General features: G+C 37.5%; 1 protein-coding gene across 13 annotated transcripts in view; it reads right to left on the bottom strand.

The window, feature by feature from the left end:
* RAB2A (RAB2A, member RAS oncogene family) overlaps nucleotides 1–26091 on the bottom strand; it is a 115662-nt gene that overhangs the window by 19014 nt on the left and 70557 nt on the right. For 3 of the 13 annotated variants that reach the window (XM_051843285.3, XM_089334566.1, XM_089334564.1), the window contains 2 exons: nucleotides 4270–4338; nucleotides 973–2298 (listed from right to left, as the gene is read on the bottom strand). The exons of 2 other annotated variants lie outside the window; for them this stretch is intronic. In XM_051843285.3, coding sequence (XP_051699245.1) covers nucleotides 2203–2298; nucleotides 4270–4338 — 165 coding nt within the window. In that variant the 3' untranslated portion in view covers nucleotides 973–2202. 13 annotated transcript variants of the gene reach the window in all.

Here is a 26091-nt window from a genome sequence, read left to right as displayed (position 1 = left end):
TCTAACTCTGCCTTTCAAATAAATAAATAAATCTTTTTTTTTTTTTAATTTAAATTCTAGTATTAAAGATTCAATTGTAGAGATCTATTTCACATTATCTGTTCCAGGGATAGAGTGGAAATCACAGCGACACTGCTTTGGTCTGCAACATACATTTCTTGGTGGTAGATTAGATTTATAGAGAGCAGTTATGAGCTGCAGAGAAGTCTACCACCTGCTCTTGTCGCTCCAGACTGAGGCACCTTAAGGCTGCTGAAGTTGAGGGTTCCATCTTTTCTTACAGATTAAAAATACATGTGTTCATTTGTTGCTGTTTATTTACCATTAGCTTCTCTTTTTATACTCAATTTATAAAATGATTAGGAAAGGCAGTATGGAAAAGAAACAGATTAAGCTTCTGGAAAAGTTAACAATAGTTTAAAAATAATTCCCAAAGAATTGTTTCCTTCTTGATATAGAGTAGAATGTGCCATAGTTGTCTTAGCCTTTTCTTTTCATCAGTAAACAGAGTGATAAATAAGATCAGTCAATTCAGAAGGGGAAAAAAGTTAATAATAAAAATACTCTTAAAACTAGATTTCCTCTCACCTTTCCCTGTGCCCTCCAGGGGCCGGTTAAAACTATGATAGCATGTGGTGATTTCCCAGAAGAGTAATGTCAAAGACTTGACAGAGTACTATGGACTCTTCAGGAAAGACTCACAGACAGTTGAAGTCATTGAGTAAGTGGAAAGTAGTTAGTTTTGTACTTTTATGAAACTTCTGATAGGCATAAATGTTCTTTTGTGCTGAGGACAAAATACTTGCTTACAACATCAACATGAATAATTTCAATATAGTGAGATTTTAGCAAAATTTTTAAAATGGGCAAGTGTTAAACATTCTGATCTTTAAAAAATACTTAAATACATGTAAAAGTTTTAAATGGACTAAAAATACATTTAAAAATGTGGTATAATAAATAAAAGAACACTTTTATACATAGGATTTTATTTTGCACTGCTGTAACAATTTCATTATAGACCAAGGGGAAAAAAGGAAAAAAAGATAAAACCACCACACTGAGTAAATTACTAAACCTTTTCTACTTTTTAACAGGATTTTCCATCGGGTAGATTTATTGTCATATCCCTTTCAAAACAGACAAGATGCTTACCATATTTTAAAGATTATAGGTTGCCACTGAAAGAAAAATTTTACACAGTCACTGTACATCAAGGTTGAAAAACTGTCCTGCATGAAAAATATACTTGGAAATCATGTGAATAAAAGAAAAAGAAAACATTATTGTGTTAAGGAAAGATTAAAGTTCTCATAATGTGCCATCTAAATGTGGATACTCATTCTTCTTAAGAGTTGCGCATAGGTAGGGATTTCTTGCTTCTGCCCTTTTCACTCATTATACTGTGTTTTAACCCAACAGTACTCATTAAGGCAAACAAATCCTTTTCTGAAGAGGTCTTAAGGAAACTGTGGACAAATAGCAAACTTTTGGCATTAAAACAGGTTAACACGTACACAGCCTTTAGTAATATACATTAAGCATATTTTCCTTGGACTAGTGACAAGAAAAGATGAACATGCTTGTTAACAATGTCAAAAAGTTTAAAATTCAGTGTCCAAGCAATTCCTAACAATGCTTCTGTAGCTTTAAGCTCTAAACAGTATAGAATTTATGCAAATGCATTAAAGAATTCAAGCTTGGCAAATTACACCCAAGCAAGTTATTAAACTATATATACACAGAAAGTAAATGATAAATACAGAATTAAAAGAGTTCTGTTTTTCCTTACAGCCTTGAAAATTGACAAACTTTCTGAGGACAGTTCTATAATATTAAACATTAGGTAACCACAGGTATTGGGAAACCTAACTACATAAACCGATTTAAAATACTCAAGATGACTTTGTAGTGTTTAATACAATTCAGTTCGTAGTTAAGGGCACAAGACAACATTTAACAAAAATAATCACATCAATTGACCTAGAAATCAAATGCAAATAGATATGAATACAATCTCCAAAATCTGTCTTTTTAAGTGAACATGAACCATTTATTCAAAGTTATACAAGAATTTGAAGGATTAAAGTCTTCTGTGACATAAAGCCATTTCAAATAGTTTCATGTCTCAGCTGAGCAGGAGGAGAGGGTGAAAGAATAAGTGAGCGGGCCCCAGTGGGCAGCGAGACAGTAAAAACAGACTCAACAGCAGCCGCCCCCGGCCTGCTGTCCTCCCTGATTGCCGGCATGTGTTGCATTAGTAGCAGCATGCTGAGGGCCAATTTTAATGCCATTTGCCTGAAATCAAAGAGAACAGAATCATAAATACAACCAGACCCAACCAGCCTGTATAATTTAGTGGGTTTGTTTTTTAATATTCTAGCTAATTCCTAATGACACAATTTTACCAATTTAGAAAGACATATTAACTATCTTTTAGCAAGGAATAAAACAATAACTCTCAGGGAATGCTTCTTCTTTCTAAAACAACAAATGTTTCTGAAATCATTCTTTATCATACTAGATACAAGGTAAACAGAAACTGAAATGCTTGTTTCTCAGGGAATTCTCATAATGGAGAAACCATCTAAAACAATTGCTGAAAGCAATATTTAAATGATAAAATTATCCAAAGCCTGTGCCGTCTACCACAACATAAAATCTTTTCTCTGCACAGCATTTCTGTTCCATGTTGAATCAGCTGTACAGGCTAAGGGCACATGAGGGTTCTGTGTCATCAATAATTTCTATGATCCCCAAAGACATGGCAGCTTGCCAAGAACCCACACACAGAATAGTTCTTTCATTCATCAAACTCACACTTATGTCTTAACCCTCACTCCCTCAAGTGGATTTTACCTAAAAATACAACACATTGAGAAAAGTAATACAGTAGCTTCAGAAATTAAGCTCTTAAGGAAACTTTACGTCACAGTAAATCTCAGATTTATAGTGCTTGGCAGTTGTTCTGCAACAGTAGTAGCCTTGGGGTTTCTGGCACTAGCTCAGTATTGACAGCAGCTGATGTGGTTTCTTTTCGCTCTTTTGACTCCTCTTTAATAAAAAGCATGCCCTATGGCTCATTGGTTTTGCCCCCTCTGGGCTGGTAGCAACTTCTTGAGGAAGCAAGGAGTCAGACTTGGCATTAGGCCAAATAAATAGCACGGCCTGTTGGCTCCTGACAGCACATTACAATCAAAGCTGTATAAGGCACAGTAAAGCAGTCAGCTACTATATGAAACCAGACAGAAACAATGAACATGCCCTTTTAAACAGAGGCCCAATTACTGTTCAATTTATTTGGCATTAGTCTCTGAATGCTGTCACCTTTAAATTAACTGAAGAAGTACTGCTGTAAGTCTAGAAGAGGATTTAGAGCCTATACGAGTATTATTCCATGTTAAGGGTGAGGAAATTAAGTACTTTTTGGAAACCTTAGGTAAGCTGCTGTTTGTTTTAGCCAAGACCACTGAGGCACTAATAGGAGTCTCAGATCTGCAGTGGCTTCCCAACGTAATGCTTTTCTAAGTGCAACTGGGCAGGGACCAGGGATTTTCTCTCAGATGCCAGAAGTCTTACTATCAAACAGCAAAAATATTTATGTAAAAGTAAATAACATGCTATACCCACAATAAGTGTTTTGAAGTAAATATAGATAAATAAAGAGTGGGGATTTAGGTCAAAATGATGGCCTTCAGTGAACACTGAATTATATGCTTCAAAGCTTCACATTTTATCCTAGTTATGTCAACCAACCAGACTCAAAATAACTTTACAAAAAGCTAAGTGCCAACTGCCAATTCTGTACATTAATTTAGTCTTCTGAAACCATGCTATGCTATATTGGGAATATGCTCCAGATTGGGTATTTCCCTCTTTCATATGAGAAAACAGAGAGCATCTTGCATTAGTGACACAGTACATGCATTTACACACTAGAACATTATTCCCCAAAGCAGATGACACCATATGGACTTAGATGAAAGTGGATTTTCTTTGCTTTTGGGGGATTTATATTATTTTCCATTGCTTTTAAGAAATTGGTAGGGCCACTTACTTTAATTCATTTTCACAGATGAAGTTACATCTTATTAGCACATACACATTTAATTATTAAACTATGCATAGATTTCAGTTAGATGATCATAAGCCAATATGTTAAGTGATAATCATGGATGCATTTCAGCACTTAAAAATATCAAATCATGAATCTAAATATAGAGGGAAATTCTATATTAATATCAGCCAGTAATATTTTTATGTATATACCTCATTATTAATGTCAAAGACTCCTTCTTGGATTTTTTCATAAATCTCTTTTGCTGTATTAATAAATGCCTGAAATATAAGAGATTGGTTCATATTATTTAAAACCACAACAATAAAAGAGCATCATATGAAATCTCTGCAGAATATCCTAATGTTTAACATAGGAATATCAACTGATATAATGCATCAAATAAACAAATCATCTCAATAGACATAGAAAAAGCATATGGCAAAATTCAATACCCTCTCATGATAAAAACATTCAACAAGTCTGAAATAGAAACTTCTTCAATCCGATGAACATCATCTAAAAAAACCATACTTAATGGGGCTGGCGCTGTGGCATAGCTAGTAAAGCCACAGCCTGCAGTGCCAGCATCCCATATAGGTTCTGGTTCAACAGCCAGCTGTTCCTCTTCCAATCTAGCTCTTTGCTATGGCCTGGGAAAGCAGTAGAAGATGACCCACGTCCTTGGGCCTCTATACCCGCAGGGAGACATGGAAGAAGCTACTGGGTCCTGGCTTTGGATTAGTGCAGCTCCAGCCATTGCAGCCCTCTGGGGAGTGAACCAGCAGATGCAAGACCTCTCTCGCTGCTCTCTGTAACTCTGCCTTTCAAATAAATAAATAACCTTAAAAAACAAAAGCAAAAAATAACTACACTTAACATCATACTCAATGTTCACCTAAAGGCTGAAAGATTTCCTCCTAAGATCCAGAATAAAGCAAGGATGCATTAGCATTATTCAAAACAACCAAAAAGTGGAAACAATACAAATATTCATAAACTGACGAATACAACCCAAAATGTGGAATTATCAATATAATAGAATATTATTCAGTCACAAAAAGGAATGAAGTACTGATTCATGCAGCAAAGTGGATGATACTGAAAGTATCACACTAAATGAAGGAAGGCAGATACAAAAGGCCCCATATAGTACAACTCCATTTATACGAAATGTTCAGAATAGGCAAATCCATAGAGACAGAAAGCATATTATTTGTTGCCAAGGGCTGGGGGTAGGTGGAAATGCAGAGTGACTGCTAATGAGTAGGGGGTTTGTTTTTGGGGTGATGAAAATGTTCTGGAATTAGTGGTGATGGTTGCAAAATTTTGTGATTATACTAAAAACCATACATTAAAAGGGCAAATTTTATGGTATGTGTACTGTATCTTAAAAGAGAAAACTATAACCATAGGGAGAAAAGAGAATATCACAATGTGAGAACACCACACCTGAGAAAAACAGATGTGGACTACACAAATTACATGATCGCTACATTACAAGCTTACTTTTGGAGGACAGTTCTACATAGGGCCGCTTTTGCCATAATAATGTATGACAATATATGGTTAAAAAGAGAAAGAATCAAAGGATGTTTTTGACAAACGGCAGCTCAACTTCTACCTATACAATTTTTATCTCAACTTTTATCTATAAAATTTCACTCTAATACTACTAAGTTGACAAAAAAAGTGTTAGAATATTGCAGAGCAACTTAGTTCTATAAACACCATAATTTATCCACATCCTGTACTGGATGTATGATATGAAGTTAGTTTATAGAAATATTACCAATGCTTCAGAGATATACAAATTCTTATAGATCCTAAACTAAAGGTTTAGGAGATCATAAATAACTGTACTAACCAATATTATAAATAAAGTCATTTTCAATTAGTTTTCTATGAAAATTCATAAAAGAGAGCTATCTCCACTACCACTAATATACATCTAATTCAAATTTTAGAAAGTAAACAGGGTTCACGGAAGGAACAAATCATACCTTTTGTCTTTTCTACACTGGAAATATCTGACTGCTGAACTTGCCATCAGAGCTTTTGTTTCCTAATTAACAGGACTGATATGTTTTCACCTTTAAAGGCCTTACAGCTCCCCAGAGTAATCAATCTACTGCAGCTCAATTACTGCACCAAGCACACCCCAGTCAGTGAAGGAGACTTGAGCGACTGTGGCAGGAGCACAGAGATATGAATATGCATAAACTCTAAGTGGCTGATCGAATCATCACGGAGGGTCATGAGAATTTGCAGCAAAATAATGAGAAGAATTAATCACTGCAGAATCACAAGGCACTTAGGACGCGAGTGCGCTTTTCCTGTGTGTGCTACAGTGAAGTGAAGGAGAAACTGGCTTTCAGCCAAGTATGAATTGATTCATATTCTTCAAAATTAAAGTTATCCCCATAAATAAGGAAAAACTTAACTTTATTTCCAATAACATGTCAATTACTGTGATGGTATTTAGAATCCAGGCTAACTAAATATTGAAGTCAAGGATACATAAATTCACAGTGCTGGAATTCCTTCTAGGGACATCCAGATGTGCACACTTTACTAGAATGTTAGAACTTCAAGGCTCTATAAATTGAGTTATAAATTCATATAAACAAGCACTTCTACAATACAAAAGTCATTATTAAATGTGTTAATTTATGGAAATAAACTTTCCTTTTGCAATCTGTTGACAAATTACTTTAAAAACTGGCTAGAGAACTGTGCTATATAAAATTTCACAAATCACTGCTAAGTTTATTACCTAAATAATACCTAATAATTAAGCCCATTTACGCATAGCTGCATCAGATGGACTTAAGATGTCTTGTACATCTGAAAGACGTGATCAATTTCATTACAACTAAAATACAACAAATGATTATTCCTTTCATTATAATTTCCATCATCTCAATGACGTAGTCATTGCACAAAATGTTTACTGCCATTTCACTCTGAATATACATTACAGATACTAAAATATTTTCCATTCCCTGAGCGTATTACTGAGGATACAAGTCAATTATTTTTATATATCTCATGATAAAAATTAATACTTTATATGTATCACTAAGTGATTAATAATTTTAAAGAGTTCTTGGAGTCTGAAACCCAATGTGAGTAATGCAGGCAACAGTATATCTTTTTATAAGTATGTGAATGGGGCCAGTGCTGTGACAATAGTGGGTATAGCTGCTGTCTGTGATGCTGATATCCCATATGGTGCCAGTTTGAATCCTGGCTGCTCCACTTCCGATCCAGCATCCCTGCTGATGTGCCTAGGAAAACTGTAGAGGACAGCCCAAGTGCTTGATGCCCTGTACCCATGCTGGAGACCCGGAGGAAGCTCCTGGCTCCAGAATGGCCCAGCTCTGGCCTTTGTAACCATTTGGGGAATGAATCAGCAGATGGAAGATCTCTCTCTCTCTCTCTCTCTGTGTCTTTTCTCTTTCTCTGTAACTCTGCCTTTCAAAAAATTAATTAATTAATATTTGAACAACAAAAAAAAAAGTATGTGACCATGGACTGAAATTATGGAGTTCCCGAATAGAATGAACACTGACCATGTTAGTAAGGCTGTTAAGAAATCTTCTAAAACAACAACCTAAATAAATCTTCTAAGGTAACAGCCTTTGGAGTGTCACAGATAAAATCTTCCCACTTAAGTTGCAAAATATTTAAACATAAGCTTATAATACATAATATGTAAAAGTTATTACATACACATACACACATATATAAAATGGTTGACTTAAAAAATTGATTATTTCATTCATTAAATATCAGTCTCTACATTCTTAAGGTACACGTTTCTAATCCATCTTTTAGAATTCTTTATGAACATATATCATATACAAAATACATTTTGAGTATTTCTTGGTACATATCTCAAGACAGGACTAATGTTCTTCACAGAATTAGTTTTCTTAAAAAAAGATGGGATGCTGGCATTGCAGGCAGTGGCTTAGCCTGCTACGTCAAATGCTGGCCTCATAGAATTATTTTAATTTAGGGCTGGTGCTGTGGTGTAGTGGGTAAAGCCACCACCTACAGTGCCAGCATCCCATATGGACGCCAGTTCAAGTCCTGGCTGCTCCATTTCTGATCCAGCTCTCTGCTACGGCCTGGGAAAGCAGTAGTAGATGGTCTAAGTCCTTGGGCCCCTGCACCCATGCGGGAGACCTGGAAGAAGCTCCTGGCTTCTGGCTTCGGATTGGCACAGCTCAGGTCACTGCAGCCAAATGGGCAGTGAACCAGCAGATGGAAGACCTCTCTCTCTCTCTCTGCCTCTCTTTCTCTCTGTAATTCTGACTTTCAAATAAATAAATAAATCTTTCAAAAAAAAAAAAAAAGAATTAGTTTAATTTGAACAGCTGGCGGAGTTGTTCTCTAAAAACACTATCTGTGGATATTACTTCCATTATATTTTTGAATCTCCAGCACAATACCTAAAATAAAGCAGGTACTTAAAACTCTTTTATTAAACTCAAGTATCCATAGCAGGGAATACTGGGAGGGTACACAGGGCTTCCCTGAAACACTGGGTGTTTTCACTTCTGTGTACCATTTCTTAGTGGGCAAGTTCATTTACTGAAGACTTCACTGAGGGCCAATAGTGGGCAAACCAATTTAGAACTTGGAAAAATTTCTGCTAAGAAACTGATGTCAAATGACTTTATTATTAACACAATGAAGCAAACAATGTCTAGGCAGATTCACGATTAGGAAGTGAAAACAGCTCTTCCTGCAGCCAGTGGCACCTGGTGGTCCCCTTGCTTTCCCAGGTAGTGAGTGTTCCAATTCAGTATCAGAAGCTGAACTCCATTTTACTACTAGCCCTCCCCCTTAACCACACTTTGATAAACTGCCATGTTCAGGCCTTTACCTTCTTTTTCATCATTAGTCATTAATTATAATGCCTTCTACCCTAGGCACTAATCTTTCAACCCCTGGCAGCAGTGATCTGGTACTGATAGTAACTAAACTCTGGGCAAATTTTCAGGGATCTCTATAGTACAAATTGAAACAAACATACCCCACTCCCACCCTCATCCCCCACAACTATACATACGTTGTAATTCATATGACCATTCAACAAATGGACATGCTGATGGGTTTATTACATATCACTGACATCTGCCCAAGGGCACCTATTAATTGTGACCACATATTCAGAACTTAGAAGGAAATAGCTCCTATTACTGGTGAAGTGAAACCCGTTAGTTGGAGAATCTAATTACAAGGGCCAAAATCTCAGTTAAAGTTGGAGGAAAAAGACACTTTCTTCATTAACTGGTAGAGGGGGAACGTGAGGCAGGACAGAGAGGCAGGCTTCACTGCATCGCACACACAATATGCTAACAGGCCCTTCACAACTGGTGAGTTACAACAGAGGCAAGGTGGGGACAATGGAACACTTTTATTTTTATTATGGCTGAACAGTTTTTAAGGCAAAACACTGAAAATCAAGTCTGTCCTTCAAGAGTAACATTTAAAGTATTTCCTTATGTGACATGCTGCCACCTGGTGGCAAGATTAAAATTATTGCATGTTAGAGGTAAGACTTAAAAATAAATTGAATAACAAATCTTGGACAGTTTTATTTAATATTTTGAGTAGATACTAGATAGCAGGTGCCTTGTAAAATAAGCGGCTTTTTAGTTTTGCCTTAGAATTGGGAAACAAGAAGTAATTAGAATCCTGTTTAATTTTCTTCTCAATCTTTCTAAGTCAATTTTATGTAATTACAGGTGTCCATTTGCTCAAGCTAATAAGAACCAATGCTAAGAACTTATTACGAGTCAGTCATTATATTGAGTAATTTGCCCAAGTTTCCATAATTTCTAAAAGAAATTCAGAGCACATACAAAATCAGGAAATTTTTTGACTTATCTTCTAGATAGTGTATTTGTGGGATGAAGTCAAGCCTATAAAACTAGCAGAAAGGCTTAGGCTGTGGCTCTAGAACCAGGCTATCCAAGTTCACACTGCCATGCCTCCTGTTAGTGTTTCTCGAACCTACCTCTTATTCTCTGTAAAATAAAGACAATAATGGTATCTATTTCATAGAATTATTGGCAGAAATACTGGAAAACAGTCCTGGACATGTAGTAAGTACTCAAGATGTGTAAGCTTTCTTTTTAAAAAAAAAAAAAAAAAAAAAAGGCAGAGTTACAGGAGGAGGAGGATGAGGAGAGGGATCTTCTGTCCACTGGTTTACTCCTCAAATGGCTGCAATAGTTGGCTCCTAGGCCAAAGCCAGCAGCCAGGGGTCTCCCATGTGAATGCAGGTGCCCAAGCACTTGGGCCATCCTCAGCAGCTTTCCCAGGTGCATTAGCAGAGTGGACTCGAACTGGTGTCCTGCTATTCCACAACTCCGGCCCTGATGTGTAAGCTTTCACAACCATTTAGGTACCATGAGATAAGGTGAACAACAGAAGGAGAAGGGAGTTCAAGTGCTCAAATACACATGTGCATTATGAATACTACAGAGCAGACTAGAATTTGATATAAGGAAGTTTATTAAGAAACTTCTTCAAATTCTGTGACTTTAAAGTATTCTATTTGATTTAGCTTCAGAGGAGAAGACTTATATGAGGGGGAATCTTCAAAACTATTAATGGAAAATGTGTTTTAATGAGAAACTATGGATTTCAAAAACTTTTTTCTGCATCAAAATAAACATCTTTCAATTCTATTTTTCCATGAACTTTTGAAATGCTTGCATACATCATTCAACACAGCAGCTTTCAAATTTTATTTCAAGGCAATTCTGCAGGAGCCACTTCTTGGGCAAGAGACAGGCAATGGGGATATGCCAGGGAAGTGAGAAGATCTTCCTCCTTACACCTCTCTTCATAGCAAAGTATTGCTGCTCTGCCTTATTTTACAGTTTCCCTGTTTCTCATTGAAGAAAAAGGGTTGCTGCTAAGCCTACGGAACAGTAACTCCCTGTTAATGGATGACTGAGCTGCAAAAGGAGAAACGTCTTACCTGAGACCATATACAATTATAACAGAAGGAGGATTAGAATCTAATATTCTTCTCACCACATTTATCTTTTCTTTGCTAGGATTACTTACCTTTAATAAAAGTCAAAGGAATTTTCATGTACTTATGCTGCAGTTAAACTTGAACAGAAAAAGCACATACTTCTTATATCATTCAAAATCCTTCCAGCTAGAAGAAATTATTTTGGATTTCTAGAATTATCATTGGAACTATATGAAATTAGCGATTATTTATGTCCTCTGTCTCCTTCCTATCCTTCACAAAAATGAGTATCACCAATGAATGCTTATTAAGAAGGAAAGGAGGTGACCTAAACCAACCTTAATCAATTAGTTGAGAAATAAAGGGGGAAAGAGATTAGAACTACTGGAGATTACGGCAGTTATGGAATTCCTGTTCACTTTCTGTCAGATACAGCACAAAGATATGGTTAGTTCTTCAGTAATTTAATTCTTCATTTAGTAAGCACTTACCAAATGCTTGAATTGTACCAGACACTGAGGATACTCTGATAAATGCAACTGTATTAAACCTCAAGGATGTGGTAATACATGACACATGCAAAACCAAAATTAGAATATGGCATGAACACTTCTGGGAAGGAAAGCCCTGCAAGGAAAGGCCTAGAGGATAAGCAATCTCCCGCTCATTTTTTAGGAAAACCGAGGGGAACAAAGAGGGGCAGATTTTAAGCACATTTCTGTTGGTAGTTGGGGACAGGGACACACGTGAGATGAGGTCAGGGCGGTGGCCTTATAGGGATGAAGAAACCTTGAAAAGGTAAGAAGCAGGTGAGGGACAAACTCAGAGGATGAATTATGAGACATCAAGGTTGACAACAGGAGGACCAGTGAGGAGTCTACAAGAATAATAGTTAAGAAGCAAATTAAAGCAATTAAAATGGTGCAACAAGACAAAAAATCAAAGATCAAACATAGAAAACCTACTTTGAAGAAATTAACTGAGCTAGGTAAATGAAAGGGCAAAAATGGCAAGGTATTTAAGGATGACTCCACTTTAAGTGACTGAGACTGAAGGGTATACCACATAGGAGATAAACAGGAAGAAAATCAGGTTTTGAGGAAGGAACACATTTTTATTTTGGACACGTAGAATTCTTTGCTTATGTCATTTACACATGGGAAAATATTGGTAGGTGGAAAATTACATATGTGAGTATACATTATAGGTAAATATGAGTTTAAGGTGTATGACATGTACGTATCAGTGTGATTTTCTTAGGTCTAATGGTTACCTACCTGTTTTAGAGGTACAGAAAATGAACGTAACTATTAAAGTAAAAGTTTGCTTTGGATCATCTAAGAAGGTTCCTAGGGTGATAGCCAGATTAAAGTTAGAGAAATTGATGTTAGTCAGCCAAGTCTTCTAATATGTGGAGGAGAGTAGTAAATACTAACCTAAGCTATCCTCAAGAAGCCTGATAAGGCCAGGTCAGATTTCCAAGGAAAAATTGTTATGGATGCCTCAGCATTCATGGGCTTGTCTCTGAGAACAGGGTTAAGGGGACAACTTTTAGTTCACAACCACATTCCAGTTACAAAAAAATACATGCTTCACCACACAAAGTCCAAGAAAAGTAAGATGGCCTCTCAATGTCTGCAGATTTCCAAGTACAGAAGCACTAGCAAGTTTTGATCTTAGTCTTCTTCCTAGCCTTATTAAGTAGGGTGTTCTCCAAGGCACAGAAATCCATCTCTCCTGTCAGTTTAGGTGGCTCAGCAGGATACTGCAAACTGTCTGAGGCTAGCTGGCTAGATTATCAGCTATCATCTTGGCTATACCTTTAGCATTTTAGCAGCTAAGTCAGGAATTTCCAGCCCTGATGTGAGACATCTTAAACAACCAGATCTGCATAATGATGTTTAGCAAAGATATGGAAGGCTAGAGAGAAAGCACCTTTTCCCAAAGTCCTTATGAATTCTGCCTCAACATTTTTGATGTTTATATACTTTTCTCACTTCCCATGAAGTTACAATTCTTTAGGCAAAACTGATAAACACAGGGAAAATAAAACCCTACCAAATGGCTAACAACTGAGAACAGCTGACAAAGTTGACAACTGTTTGGCAAATGGTAACTTTAACCATTAATCTCACCTCAATCACCTTTACTAACCCTTCAGATGTCCTGGAGGGGATATAATACTTTAAGTTCTGGTAATAGATCTGAGAAAATAAGTTTTCAATGTAGAAGTAAAATACATAAAGACAAACAGGGAAGAAAGTATAGACATAAATACATTACTTCTAAGCTATTTTTAAGTCTTCAAATAGACAGCATAAGTCTTCTGGGAATGGGTACTTTTTCTAGCCTGCCACAATCTTGAACCCAGACACTGATATGTGTTGCAGGCATCCCCCAAAGCATTTAACCACTGCACAAAACACCTGCTCCTCTCATGTACATTTTTGTACTATATCCACTTCGCTGTTACTCCATAGGCTCCTTTAATCAGGGCAATGAGCCTGCCTCTCATTTTGTCTTTTTTAAGAAAGTTACAGAGGGGTAGGCATTTGGCCTGGTGGTGAGATACTGGCTAGGAGGCCTGCATCCCGAATTCACAGTTCTTGGGTTTGAGTCCTGATCTGCTTCTGATTCCAGCTTTCTGCCAATGTGGTCTATGGGATGCGGCAGGTGATCACTTAGGTAGTTGGGTCCTTGCCACACATGTGGAGACCTCGATTGGGTTCTCCATTCTTGACTCTCAGCTTTGAGTTGGCCTAATCCTGGTTGCGTGGGCATTTGGAGAATGAACCAGTGGATGGGTGTGTACTCTTTGACTCTCAAAAAATAAAGAGAGGAAGAGAGACAAAGCTAGTTATACAGATCAAATCATATAGTTTGCAATCTTTGGAAATGATTTTTACTCACTACCAAAGCTCTCTGCAGATTCAGCCCGGTTGCTGCATTTCAGTAATCTGTCCATTTTATTGTTCAGCACTATTCCATGGTGTGGATATACCATATTTTGCCCAATCATTCATCAACCCAGTTCTCTGGGTTATTTCTAGTTTTTGGCTATTAAGAATAAAACAGCTATGAACATTGGTGTATAGCTTTTTGTGTGAACATAAGTCTTCTTTTTCCTAAGATAATGCTCAGGGATCTAATTGCATGGCCACATGTTAGTTGTATTCTTAATGTTTAAATAAACTACAAACTGTTTCCCAGAGGGCTGATGTCATTTTTATATCACCACCAGCAATGTAGGAGTAATCAAGTTCCTCCACATGCTCATTAGCATTTGGTGTTTTCCTTTTTTTCCATTTTAGCCATTGTGATGGGTATGTAGTGCTATTTCACTGAGGTTTCAATTAGCAATTTCCTCAGTGGTTAGTAATGCTGAATATTTTTACAAGTGCTTAACTGCCATTTGTACATACATTTTGATGAACAATCTACTGTCCTTTAACCATTTTCTGATTTTTAAAAATTTACTAATGAGTTTTTATATTCTACATACTAGTCCTTTGTTTGGTATTTTTCCAAATATTTTCTCTCAATCTGTACATTTTTAAAATCTATTTAACATGCCCTTTCACAGTGAGTAAGTGTTCTTTAAATATTTACTTTCATCTACTTGAAAGGAAGAACAATACAGAAAGAGAGAAAGATATCATCTACCTGCTGGTTCCCTCCTCAAATGTCTCCAAGTGCCAGAGTTGGGCCGGGATAAAGACAGAAGCCCAAAGCTCTATATCAGTCTCTCCCATAAGTGGCACAGGCCCAAGCAAAGCTGAGCCATCATCTTCTGCAACCCAGGATGCATCAGCAGGAAACTGGACTGGGAATGGAGTAGCCAGGACTTGAAGTGGCACTCTGATGTCCAAGGTAGTTATCTCAAGTGGTGGCTCAACATGCTGTGCCACAATACCCACCCCATCATTAAATATTTTTGAAGGCTAATTTATCAGATTTTCCTATTAGTGTTATCGTTTGGTGATGAGTATGTCTAGGCCCATATGCTGAAGATTTTTAAATGTAAAAGATAACAGTTCGGGCCAGCGCCACGGCTCACTAGGCTAATCCTCCGCCTTGCGGCACCGGCACACCAGGTTCTAGTCCTGGTCGGGGCGCCGGATTCTGTCCTGGTTGCCCCTCTTCCAGGCCAGCTCTCTGCTGTGGCCAGGGAGTGCAGTGGAGGATGGCCCAAGTGCTTGGGTCCTGCACCCCATGGGAGACCAGGAGAAGTACCTGGCTCCTGCCATCGGATCAGCGCGGTGCGCCGGACGCAGCGCGCCAGCCACTGGAGGGTGAACCAATGGCAAAGGAAGACCTTTCTTTTTTTTTTTTTTTTAATCTTTTATTTAATGAATATAAATTTCCAAAGTACGACTCATGGGTTACAATGGCTTCCCCCCCCATACCGTCCCTCCCACCCACAACCCTCCCCTTTCCCACTCCCTCTCCCCTTCCATTCACATCAAGATTCATTTTCGATTATCTTAATATACAGAAGATCAGCTTAGTATACCTTAAGTAAGGATTTCAACAGTTTGCTCCCACACAGAAACATAAAGTGAAAAATAATAGATGATTTTTTTTTAAATCATGATGAAATCAGATCAGACCTATTGTCATGTTTAATCCCAGTGAGAGTCAAGTTGGGAATTGATAATTTCTTTTTTTCTTTTCTTTTTTTTTTTTTTACAGAAGATCAGTTTAGTGTACATTAAGTAAAGATTTCAATCGTTTGCACCCCCATAGAAACACAAAGTGAAATATACTGTTTGAGTACTCGTTATAGCATTAAGCCTCAGTGTACAGCACATTAAGGACAGAGATCCTACATGAGGAGGAAGTGCACAGTGACTCCTGTTGTTGACTTTACAAATTGACACTCCTGTTTATGGCATCAGTAATCTCCCTATGCTCCAGTCATGAGTTTCCAAGGCTATGGAAGCCTTTTGAGTTCTCCGACTCTTATCTTGTTTAGACACGGTCATAGTCAAAGTGGAGGTTCTCTCCTCCCTTCAGAGAAAGGCACCTCCCTCTTTGAAGACCTGTTCTTTCCACTGGGATCTCACTCACAGAGATCTTTTTGCCAGAGTGTCTTGGCTTTCCATGCCTGAAATACTCTCATGGGCTTTTCAGCCAGAAAAGGAAGACCTTTCTGTCTCTCTCTCTCTCACTGTCCACTCTGCCTGTCAAAAAAAAAAAAAAAAAAAAAAAAAGATAACAGTTAAATGTTTTACATTTAATTCTGTAATTCATTTTGAGTTAGCTACTGTAAAAAGTGTGAGATAGGCTGAGGTTCATGCTTTTTTGTCTTACAGATTTGTAATTGCTACAGCACCATTTATTGAAAAGGTTACCTTCCTCCACTGAATTGCTTCATTACCTTTGTTAAAAATATGTGGTGATAACCCAAAAGTTGTACCTATGAAATTTATATTTATTAAAAAATGTTTTCTATTAAAAATATATTGTGTATATTTTTGTCAGTGTATTTCTGGATTATTTAGTTGGCCCCACTGACATATGTGTCTATTAGTTTACCAATATCACATAGTCATGATGACTGAAGCTATATAAAACTTGAAATACAGAGATTAATCCAATTTAATTCTTTTCTTTCTAAGTGTTTTAGCTACTCTAACCCCCTCGTGTTTTCATTTATGTTATCTATTTGTATAAACATATCATTAGAATTTGCTTCATAAGAATTGTATTAAACCTTGATATCAATTTGTGAAAAAGTAACATCTTTACAAGGGCAATGATTCTAATGAACAAAACATGTCTCTCTTCATGCACTTAATCTTTTACTTCTTTCACTATTGTTTTGTGGTTTTCAGCATATATGGCCTGCACATATTGTTTTAAAATTAATACCTAAGTATTTCATTATATCATTTGAGTTTTTGTGACAAAAATAGTACTAAGTCTAAATTTTGGTGTTCATGTTTTCATTATTATGATACAGAAATGATTTTTATGTTTATCTTGTATCTTTTTTTAAAGATTTATTTATTTATTTGAAAGGCAGAATTACAGAGAGGCAGAGGCAAGGATGGAGGGAGGGAGGAAGGGAGAGAGCGGGAAGAAGGGAGAGAGAAGGAGAGAGGGAGAGAGACAGACAGACAGACAGACAGATACAGCTCTTCCATCCTCTGGTTCACTCCCCAAACAGCTGCAATGGTCAGAGCTGGGCCAACCTAAAGTCAGGAGCCAGGAATTTCTTCCAGGTCTCCCAAGCAGGTGCAGGGGTCCAAAGACTTGGGTCATCTTCTATTGCTTTCCCAGGCCATAGCAGAGAACTAGATCAGAAGTGGAGTAGCTGGGATTTAAACCAGAACCCATCCCACTATGCCACAGTGCTGGTCCTATCTTGTATCTTGCAACCTTGCTTATTAACTCACTTATCAGTTACACAATTTTTTTTTAAATTTATTTATTTGAAAGGCAGAGTTACAGAGGGGCAGAGGCAGAGAGACTGAGAGAGAGAGAGAGGTCTTTCATCCACTGGTTCACTCCCAAAATGGCTGCAATTGCCAGAGCTGAGCCAATCTGAAGCCAGGAGCTTCCTCTGGGTCTACCATGCAGGTGCAGGGGCCCAAGCACTTCTACTGCTTTCCCAGGCCATAGCAGAGAACTGGAACAGAAGTGGAGCAGCTGGGACTCAAACTGGCACCCATACGGGATGCTGGCACTGCAGGTGGCAGCTACCAGCTAAGCCACAGTGCCGGCCCCAAGACTTTTTTTTATCTTGTAAATTCCTTGAGATTATCAGCTGACATAATCATGTCATAAACAAATATAGTAAACTTTATTTCTTCCCTCCTGAGTTGTAAGCCTTTTATTTCCTTTTCTTGCTTTGTAGCATTACCTAGAATTTCCAGCAACAATGTTGAATAGTGGTGAGAACAGATATTCCTGCTTTGTTCCTTACCAAAGAGACAAAATATTTTGACTTCTGACATTAAGAATAATGTTAACTTTTTTTTTTCATTTTTTAAAAAAGATTTATTTACTAATTGAAAGGGAGGGAGGGAGGGAGAGAGGGATATCTTCCATCTGCTGGTTTACTCCCTAACATCTGGCACTGGGCAAAACCAAGCCTGGAACTCCAACTTGGTTTGCTAAGTGGGTGGCGGGGGCTCAAGCGTTTGGACCATCCTCTGCTGCTTTCCCAGGCACAATGGCAGGGAACTGGACTGGAAGTGAAGCAGCTGGGATTGAACAGTTGTTTATATGAGATTTTTGTACGGCAGGTGATGGTTTAACCTGCTGTACCACATCACTGGCACCTATAATGTTAATTATAGGGTAGCTTTTGTGCATGGTCCTTAACATGCTGAGGAAATTCTCAATTTCTATTTTTCTGGGAGTTTTAAAACATGTTGGTGTTGAATTTTGTCATGGTTTTCCTGCATCACTATGATCATGTGATTCTGCTTTACTCTGATAAAAAGGTAGATTATACTGACTGACTGGTTTCTGAATACTGAACAAGTCTTGTATCCTTGGAATAAATCCCATTTGGTGACGTAGTCTATATATGTACATGTACATGATTATATACATTGTTGAAATTGTGGCTACTAGCAGTTTGTTGAGGATTCTGCTTACATATCAATAAAGAATAATCAGTCTTATTTATTGTTTTGTGAGGTCTTTTAGCTTTGATATTAGTTTCATAAAATAAAGAGGGTAGTATTCTATTTCTTATATTGCCTTGAAAAGGTAGTATAGAATTAGTATTCATACCTTACTTAAATGTTTGGCAGAATTCTCCAGGGAAGCGGCCGGTGTTGTGGCATAGTAGGTTAAGCCTCTGCCTGCAGTGCTGGCATCCAAAATGGGCACCAATTCATGTCCTGGCTGCTCCACTTCCAATCCAGCCCCCTCCTAATATGCCTGGGAAAGCAGTAGAGGATGGCCCAAGCTCTTGGGCCCCCACACTCATGTGGGTGATCCCGAAGAAACCCCTGGTTCCTGGCTTTAGCCTGGTCCAATCTTGGCCATTGCAGCCATATGTGGAGTGAATGAGTGGATGGAAGACTTCTCTGTTTCTCCCTTTCTCTCTGTAACTGTGCCTTCCATATAAATAAATCTTAAAAACTCTTTTAGTTTATTTATTTTTATTTCTTGACAGGCATGTGACAGACTGACAGATTGAGAGAACAGTATTTTCTATTTGCTGATTCATTCCCCAAATGCCTGGCAACAGCTGGGGCTGTGCCAGGCCAAAGCCGGGAGCCTAGAACTCAATCTGGATCTCCCATATGGGTAGCAAGGACCTGAGTACTTGAATCATCACCTGCTGCCTCCCGGTGTGCGTGTCAGCAAGAAGCTGGATTGAAAGTGAGGTAGAACTTCATCCCAGGAACTCCAATATGGGATTTGTATGTCCCAGGCGGTGGCTTAATCTGCTGTGCCACAATGTCAACCCCCAAAATGAACTTTGTTTAATCGATTTTTATTTCCAATGTCATTATTTCTGCTCTTTACTATTTCCTTCCTCCAGGTTTATTTTTTCTTTTTGGGGGGTTTATTTTGCTTTGAGTTTGTGAGATATAAGTTAGGATTTTTCTCTTTATTACTGCATTTATTTCTATAAATCTGTAGCACTGCTTTTCCACACGTTGATATACTGTATTTTCATTCAGTAAATTCGATGTTGTACTTTCTCTAACTTCTTCTTTAACCTACAGATTAGAACTGAATTGTTCAGTAGACCTCCCCATTTACCCATCACTGATTCCTTGCTTAATTCCATTGTGACTGCAGAATACATTTTGCATAACTTCAATACTTTTAAGTCTACTGAGGTTTATTTTATATGCTCTGTGGGAACCTAACGGATGTAAAAACTAAGGATGCTTATCAGCTTTATCAGTTTTGTGCCTCACACAACTAAGACCCATTGTCTGATACATATACATTTAAGAGTGTTATGCCCTTCTGGTGAATTGACTTTTAAACATCATGTAATGTGCCACTCTGCCTTTTTTTTTTTTTTTTTAACCGAGCCTACTTTATTATGAATGTGGTCACTTCTGCATTGATTAGTTTGTATGATGTATTTTTTCATCATTTTCAACTTGGGAGTATCACTGTATTTGAAGTGAATTTGTTACAGATGTCATATTAGTTAAGCCATATTTTTAAATTCTGTCAATTGCTGGTATATCAAGACCATTTACATTACATGTAGTTACTAATGTGGGAGCATAAGCCTGCCATTTTTTTTCTCTTTCCTTCCTACTCATTAAAAACAGTTTTTTTTTTTTTTTTTTAAAGAGTTCTAACATTATTGTTTTAGTGTACTTCCTTGTAAAATGTTGAGAATAAAATGCTCAGAAAGTCAAATTCTGGAGCACTTTGGAGTTCAGATTTTTAGATTAGGGATGCTCAACCAGTAAAATCAATGCAAATATTCAAAATCCAAAACAATCCCAAATCTGAAACATTTTGGTCTCAGCATTTTGGATAAGTGACAATCTGTATAACGTTTTTAGGAATAACTAGATATTTATCATGGTCTATTTGTGTTGTCATGTTATCAAATCAAGCGTAGAAACCTTACTTACATCCTTTTTTCCTCCATGGTTTGTAAGTATTTCCTATATGTACACTAATAACCACATCAGACTTGGAGTTTTTGCTTGTTCATTGTGCTTTCATCCATTACAGTATTCCAAGATTTATTCTTTTATCATTTCATTTCTACTAGATGACTTCCTTTAGCTGCTCTTTTATGGTGGATCTGTCATTGACAAAAATCCTAGTTTTCCTTCATCTGAAAATGTCTTCATTTCTCTTTCACTCCTAGAAGATAATTTTTTGCTGGGTATAGGATTCTGGGTTGGCAGTTTTCTTTCAATCCCTGAAAAATGTGCTATTTTCTTTGGGCCTCCACAGTTTCCGTTGAGAAAATTTGCTGTCTTTTGAATTGTTTTCCCCTATACATGTTATTTCTCATGGCTTTTAGGATTTTTCTGTCTTTCACTCTCAGAGATTTGACTATACAGAGGTTTGTCTTGGTGTGGGACTGTTTGAATTTATTCTCTTTCAGGTTACCTCAGCTTCTTGAATCTGTAAAACATATCTTTTGTCACTATTTAGGAAATTTTGGCCATTATTTTCTTAAGTACCTTCATTATTTTCTTAAGTACATTTTCAGAGCCATCTCCTTTCTCTTTTCCTTCTAGAATCAATGACATAGTATATAATAGCATTGGTAATAAGGCCATCTCACTAGTTCAAGTGATCAATTTCAGTTCACAATTGATCACACTGATAGGTCTAAGAGTCAAAGGGATCACACAAACAAGTCTAGTGTCTGCTAATACTAATTGATAGAATCAAAAAGGGAGAGAATGATCCAACATGGGAAGTGGGATACACAGCAGACCCATAGAATGGCAGATGTCCTAAACAGCACTCTGGCCTCAGAATCAGCCCTTAAGGCATTCGGATCTGGCTGAAGAGCCCATGAGAGTATTTTAGGCATGGAAAACCAAGACACTCTGGCAAAAAAAACAAAAACAAAAACAAAAACACAAAAAAAACCACCTAAATGAAAGATCTCCGCAAGTGAAATCCCAGTAGAAAGAACGGGCCATCAAAGGAGGAGGTACCTTTCTCTGAAGGGAGGAGAGAACTTCCATTTTGACTATGACCTTGTCTAAATAAGATTGGAGTCGGCGAACACAAAAGGCTTCCATAGCCTTGGAAACTCATGACTAGAGCCTAGGGAGATTTCTGACGCCATAAACAAGAGTGTCAAATTGTTAAGCCAACAACAGGAGTCACTGTGTACTTACTCCTCATGTAGGATCTCTGTCTTTAATGTGTTGTCCAATGTGAATTAATGCTATAACTAGTATCAAACAGTATTTTACACTTTATGTTCTGTGTGGTGCAAACTGATGAAATCTTTACTTAATATATACTAAATCGATCTTCTGTATATAAAGATAACTGAAAATGAATCTTGATGTGAATGGAATGGGAGAGGCAGTGGGAGATGGGAGGGGTGTGGGTGGCAGGAAAGTCATGGGGGGGAAAAGCCATTGTAATCCATAAACTGTACTTTGGAAAATTGTATTTACTAAATAAAAGTGTTTATAATAAAAAAAAATAGCATTGGTAATAGCCTCTTGGGCCATTTGTTTGTTCTTTCCAGTCTATTTTCTCTCTGTAGTTTAACTGCATAGTCTTAATTATTTTATCACTGAGTTCACTACTTCCTTCCTCTGTCCTTCTCATTTTTTTGTTTAGCTCATCCACTGAGTTTATTTTAATTATTGTATTTTTCAGTTCTCAAATTTCTATTTGGTTCTTTTCATCTTATATTTCTTTTACTGACTCTTATCCGCCCCCCGAAAAGGACCCATTTATATATTTATTTAAAAGGGCAAGTGACAGAGACAGGAAGAAACAAGGAGAAATGTTCCATTCTCTGGTTCACCCCCAGAATGTCTGCAGCAGCATTTTGAAATCTTGGTTACAGATATGATGAGTAATTTTCTATTGAAATCTGGGTATTTTGGGTACTGTTTTATGAGATTTGACTCTTGTATTTTTACTTTAGTTGACTTCCTCTTATGCAGCTGCAACAGAGAAATGGTTGTGGTGGCAGAGTTGCCACTTAGTCACTCCAAGGTGAGCGTAGGAGAACCTCATTATGGCCTGGCAATGGTGGAAGTATTCCCTGTGGTATCTGCCTACAGAAGAATGGCTATCCAAGAATTCTTTTTCTCTTGTCAGCTGCTCCTTTCCTGGCCCTTTGGCTACACTTTATTTTTAAATGTTTATATTTTAAGATGTTTATTATTTTAAAAATGTTTATTATTTTGTTTTCATCTACTTGAAAGTTCAGCAAACAGTGAAAGGGCGAACAAGAGTGCATGTGTGCTCTTTCATTTGCTGGTTACTCTCTACATACCCAGAGCTGGGCCAGGTTGAAGCCCGGAGCCCAGAACTTCATCTGGGTGTCCCACAGGGGTGGCACATGACTACGCACTTGAGTCAGCATCTGCTGCTCCCAAGACACACTCACAGAAAGCTGGATGGGAACTGGAACAGCCAGGACTCAGACTGGCACTCTGATAGGGGTGCAGGTGTCCCACGCAGTGGCTTAACCAGTGTGCCACAATGCTCAACCTAGCACAGGCTTTCTTTTTCTCATGGTGCTCACTGGCCTTTTCAGGTTTTCAGTCTCTTCAGGATCCAGTGTGGAATACAAAATATAAAATAGAGCTCTGTCACTGCTCAAGTATCAAAGTATGTAGTTAGTCTGCTTTCTTCTCTCCACTTTCTTTTATTTGTTTTATATATATATATATATATATATATATATATTTTTTTTTTTTTTAACATAATATCCAGGGCTTCATTTTTACTCAGTAGGACAAGTAAAGGAACAGAAATCTATTCCATCTTTTCAGAGCAAAAGTCCCTTGGTTATTATTTTCATGTTCAATCAGTTGCTAAGTCATGCTAAGAGATTAAAGTTTAAATCTAGCCTTTTATTAGATCAAATAACCAACTTTCACTTTCTCAAAATACTTTGTCATGAAATAGTTTTAACTTTTAGGTAAAATCTCATGGAAGACTAGATATTATGTAATATTCATATGTGAATCCTTTAAAAATGAAATCATATCAGATTATTGCTTAAAATCCTTGCCATTTGGGAGACAAATTTTCTCTATTCTTTCACATGCATAGAAAATCTCTGTTAGATTAAATTTTACAAATTATTTTATTAACCAAAGTCACAAAAATTCATAAAATTCTGTGAAAACATTAACAAAATATATTTCATTCAAGTGTTCAGCCACATGACAACAGTAATTTGCTGTTTATAAAAAAATACTAATTGTTACATGTTAAGAAGATTAGCACAAAGGCATTAGAGATTTAGAAATCAAGAATAATTTCCCACTACTTGATGGTATATCCTCTGACTTCATAGTATGGATCTTTGTTAAAATGCAGAGAACGTGGGGCCGGTGCTGTGGCATAGCAGGTAAAGCTACCATCTGCAGTGCCAGCACCCCATATGGGTGCCGGTTTGAGTCCCAGCGGCTTCACTTCCCATCCAGCTCTCTGCTATGGCCTGGGAGGGCAGTAGGAGATGACCCAAGTCTTTGGGCCCCTGCACCCTTGTGGGAAGACCTGGAGGAAGCTCCTGGCTCCTGGCTTCAGATCGGCACAGCTCTGGCCGTTGTGGTCATCTGAGGAATGAACCAGCGGATGGCAGACCTCTCTCTCTCTCTGCCTCTCCTTCTCTCTGTGTAACTTTTTCAAATAAATAAATAAATAAATCTTTTAAAAAAAGAATGCAGACAACTGAATTGTGAATTTATGGTTCTTAAAAATCAAGAAGAAACAACATTGTGAATAATTATAAGGACATTTTTCCAATGTCTGGAATCTTATCCAGCATACTGGCCTTGTGGTTTAAAACACACATACACAAAACTATTAGAGATGACAGAGTTCTTAAGCTCTAAATAATGTTACAAAGCAATAACATAATACTTATTTAAGCAGAAGCAGATACAAACAGCACCTCTACTGAAAGGTAGTTTGATACACATATTTCAAGTTGGATAAAAGGATGGAATGGGTTTCTTTCTGGATGTGTTGTCTGAAATTGTTCCTGTTGTGTTATCAAGTTGAAATTACTGCAAGCAACAGGTCTAGCATTAGGTGGTGTCTGTAGGAAATGCATTAAGAATAATCACAGAACATCTCATCAAGACAGAAAGAATTTGTCAATGAAAATACCAGTGCTGTAGAATTAACTATAGTCAATTTGTGGGTTTAAGGGTAATTAGAAAAGCATCAAGTATTATTCTTAATAAATATTTACTGACTTCTTACTATGTCAGTCACAATGCTAACTGCTGCCTGGGAATCTGTCGTCTGCTATCCTTAGTACAATGAGATTCTTCAATTGTTTGTTTCAAGAACTCCTTTCTGCTATCACTCTTATGAGACGTTCTTATACAAAAGACAGGAACTAAGCATTACTTTGGGTAAATTATTTAATTTCTTAGCTTCATTTCTTTTTATAAAGTAAGAATGTATTACTACATTTACTTAGAAAGGAAAACCATCTAATCATTTATGTATGAAATATATATATGCCATATCCAAAAACATAGCTAAAAGAACACAAGCTCAGAAATTTTTCAATAGTTTGTATTAATCAACAGAAATAATTGGCTAATGCAAATTATTTCTATTAACAATGACAGAGTTCCCATGTTTTATATAATATTACATAGTAGTAATAGCATACTCACTTAGGCAGAAGTAGATAAAAAGAGCTACAATTGTTTGGCATCTTGAAACACTTCCAAATTTCATTAGTGTTCTCCCCCCGCCCCAATGCAAAATAAAATGGATTTCAGACAAAATGCATAAAAAGATGTGTTAAAACATTTATGTTTCAAGAGAAAGCTCTGGCCGGCGCCACGGCTCACTAGGCTAATCCTCCACCTTGCGGCGCCGGCACACAGGGTTCTAGTCCCGGTCGGGGCACCGGATTCTGTCCCAGTTGTCCCTCTTCCAGGCCAGCTCTCTGCTGTGGCCGGGGAGTGCAGTGGAGGATGGCCCAAGTCCCTGGGCCCTGCACCCCATGGGAGACCAGGATAAGTACCTGGCTCCTGCCATCAGATCAGCGCGGTGCGCTGGCCGCAGCGTGCCAGCCACACGGCCATTGGAGGGTGAACCAATGGCAAAGGAAGACCTTTCTCTCTGTCTGTCTCTCACACTATCCACTCTGCCTGTCAAAAACAAAAACAAAAACAAAAACAAAAAAAGAGAAAGCTCTGCATGTAACTTAGGAGGCTGATAAAGGATGACATGTTACATGGTATTTCAAAGGAAAGTGGTTTTCTTACTTTATGATGAACTTAAAATACTATCAAAGACTAAAGAGCTTATGGAAGAAATAACAATAAACAAATGTCAAGGTATATAAAATGTTTGTTAAGAAGATGGCAGCCATTTAAAAGAGCTTATT

The sequence above is a fragment of the Oryctolagus cuniculus genome, chromosome 6 (genome assembly GCF_051225735.1).
Source record: "Oryctolagus cuniculus isolate XC-2025 breed Fujian yellow rabbit chromosome 6, ASM5122573v1, whole genome shotgun sequence".
NCBI lineage: Eukaryota > Metazoa > Chordata > Mammalia > Lagomorpha > Leporidae > Oryctolagus > Oryctolagus cuniculus.
Note: the sequence above shows the minus strand (reverse complement) of the source record. Positions and strands in the feature narration are given on the sequence as shown.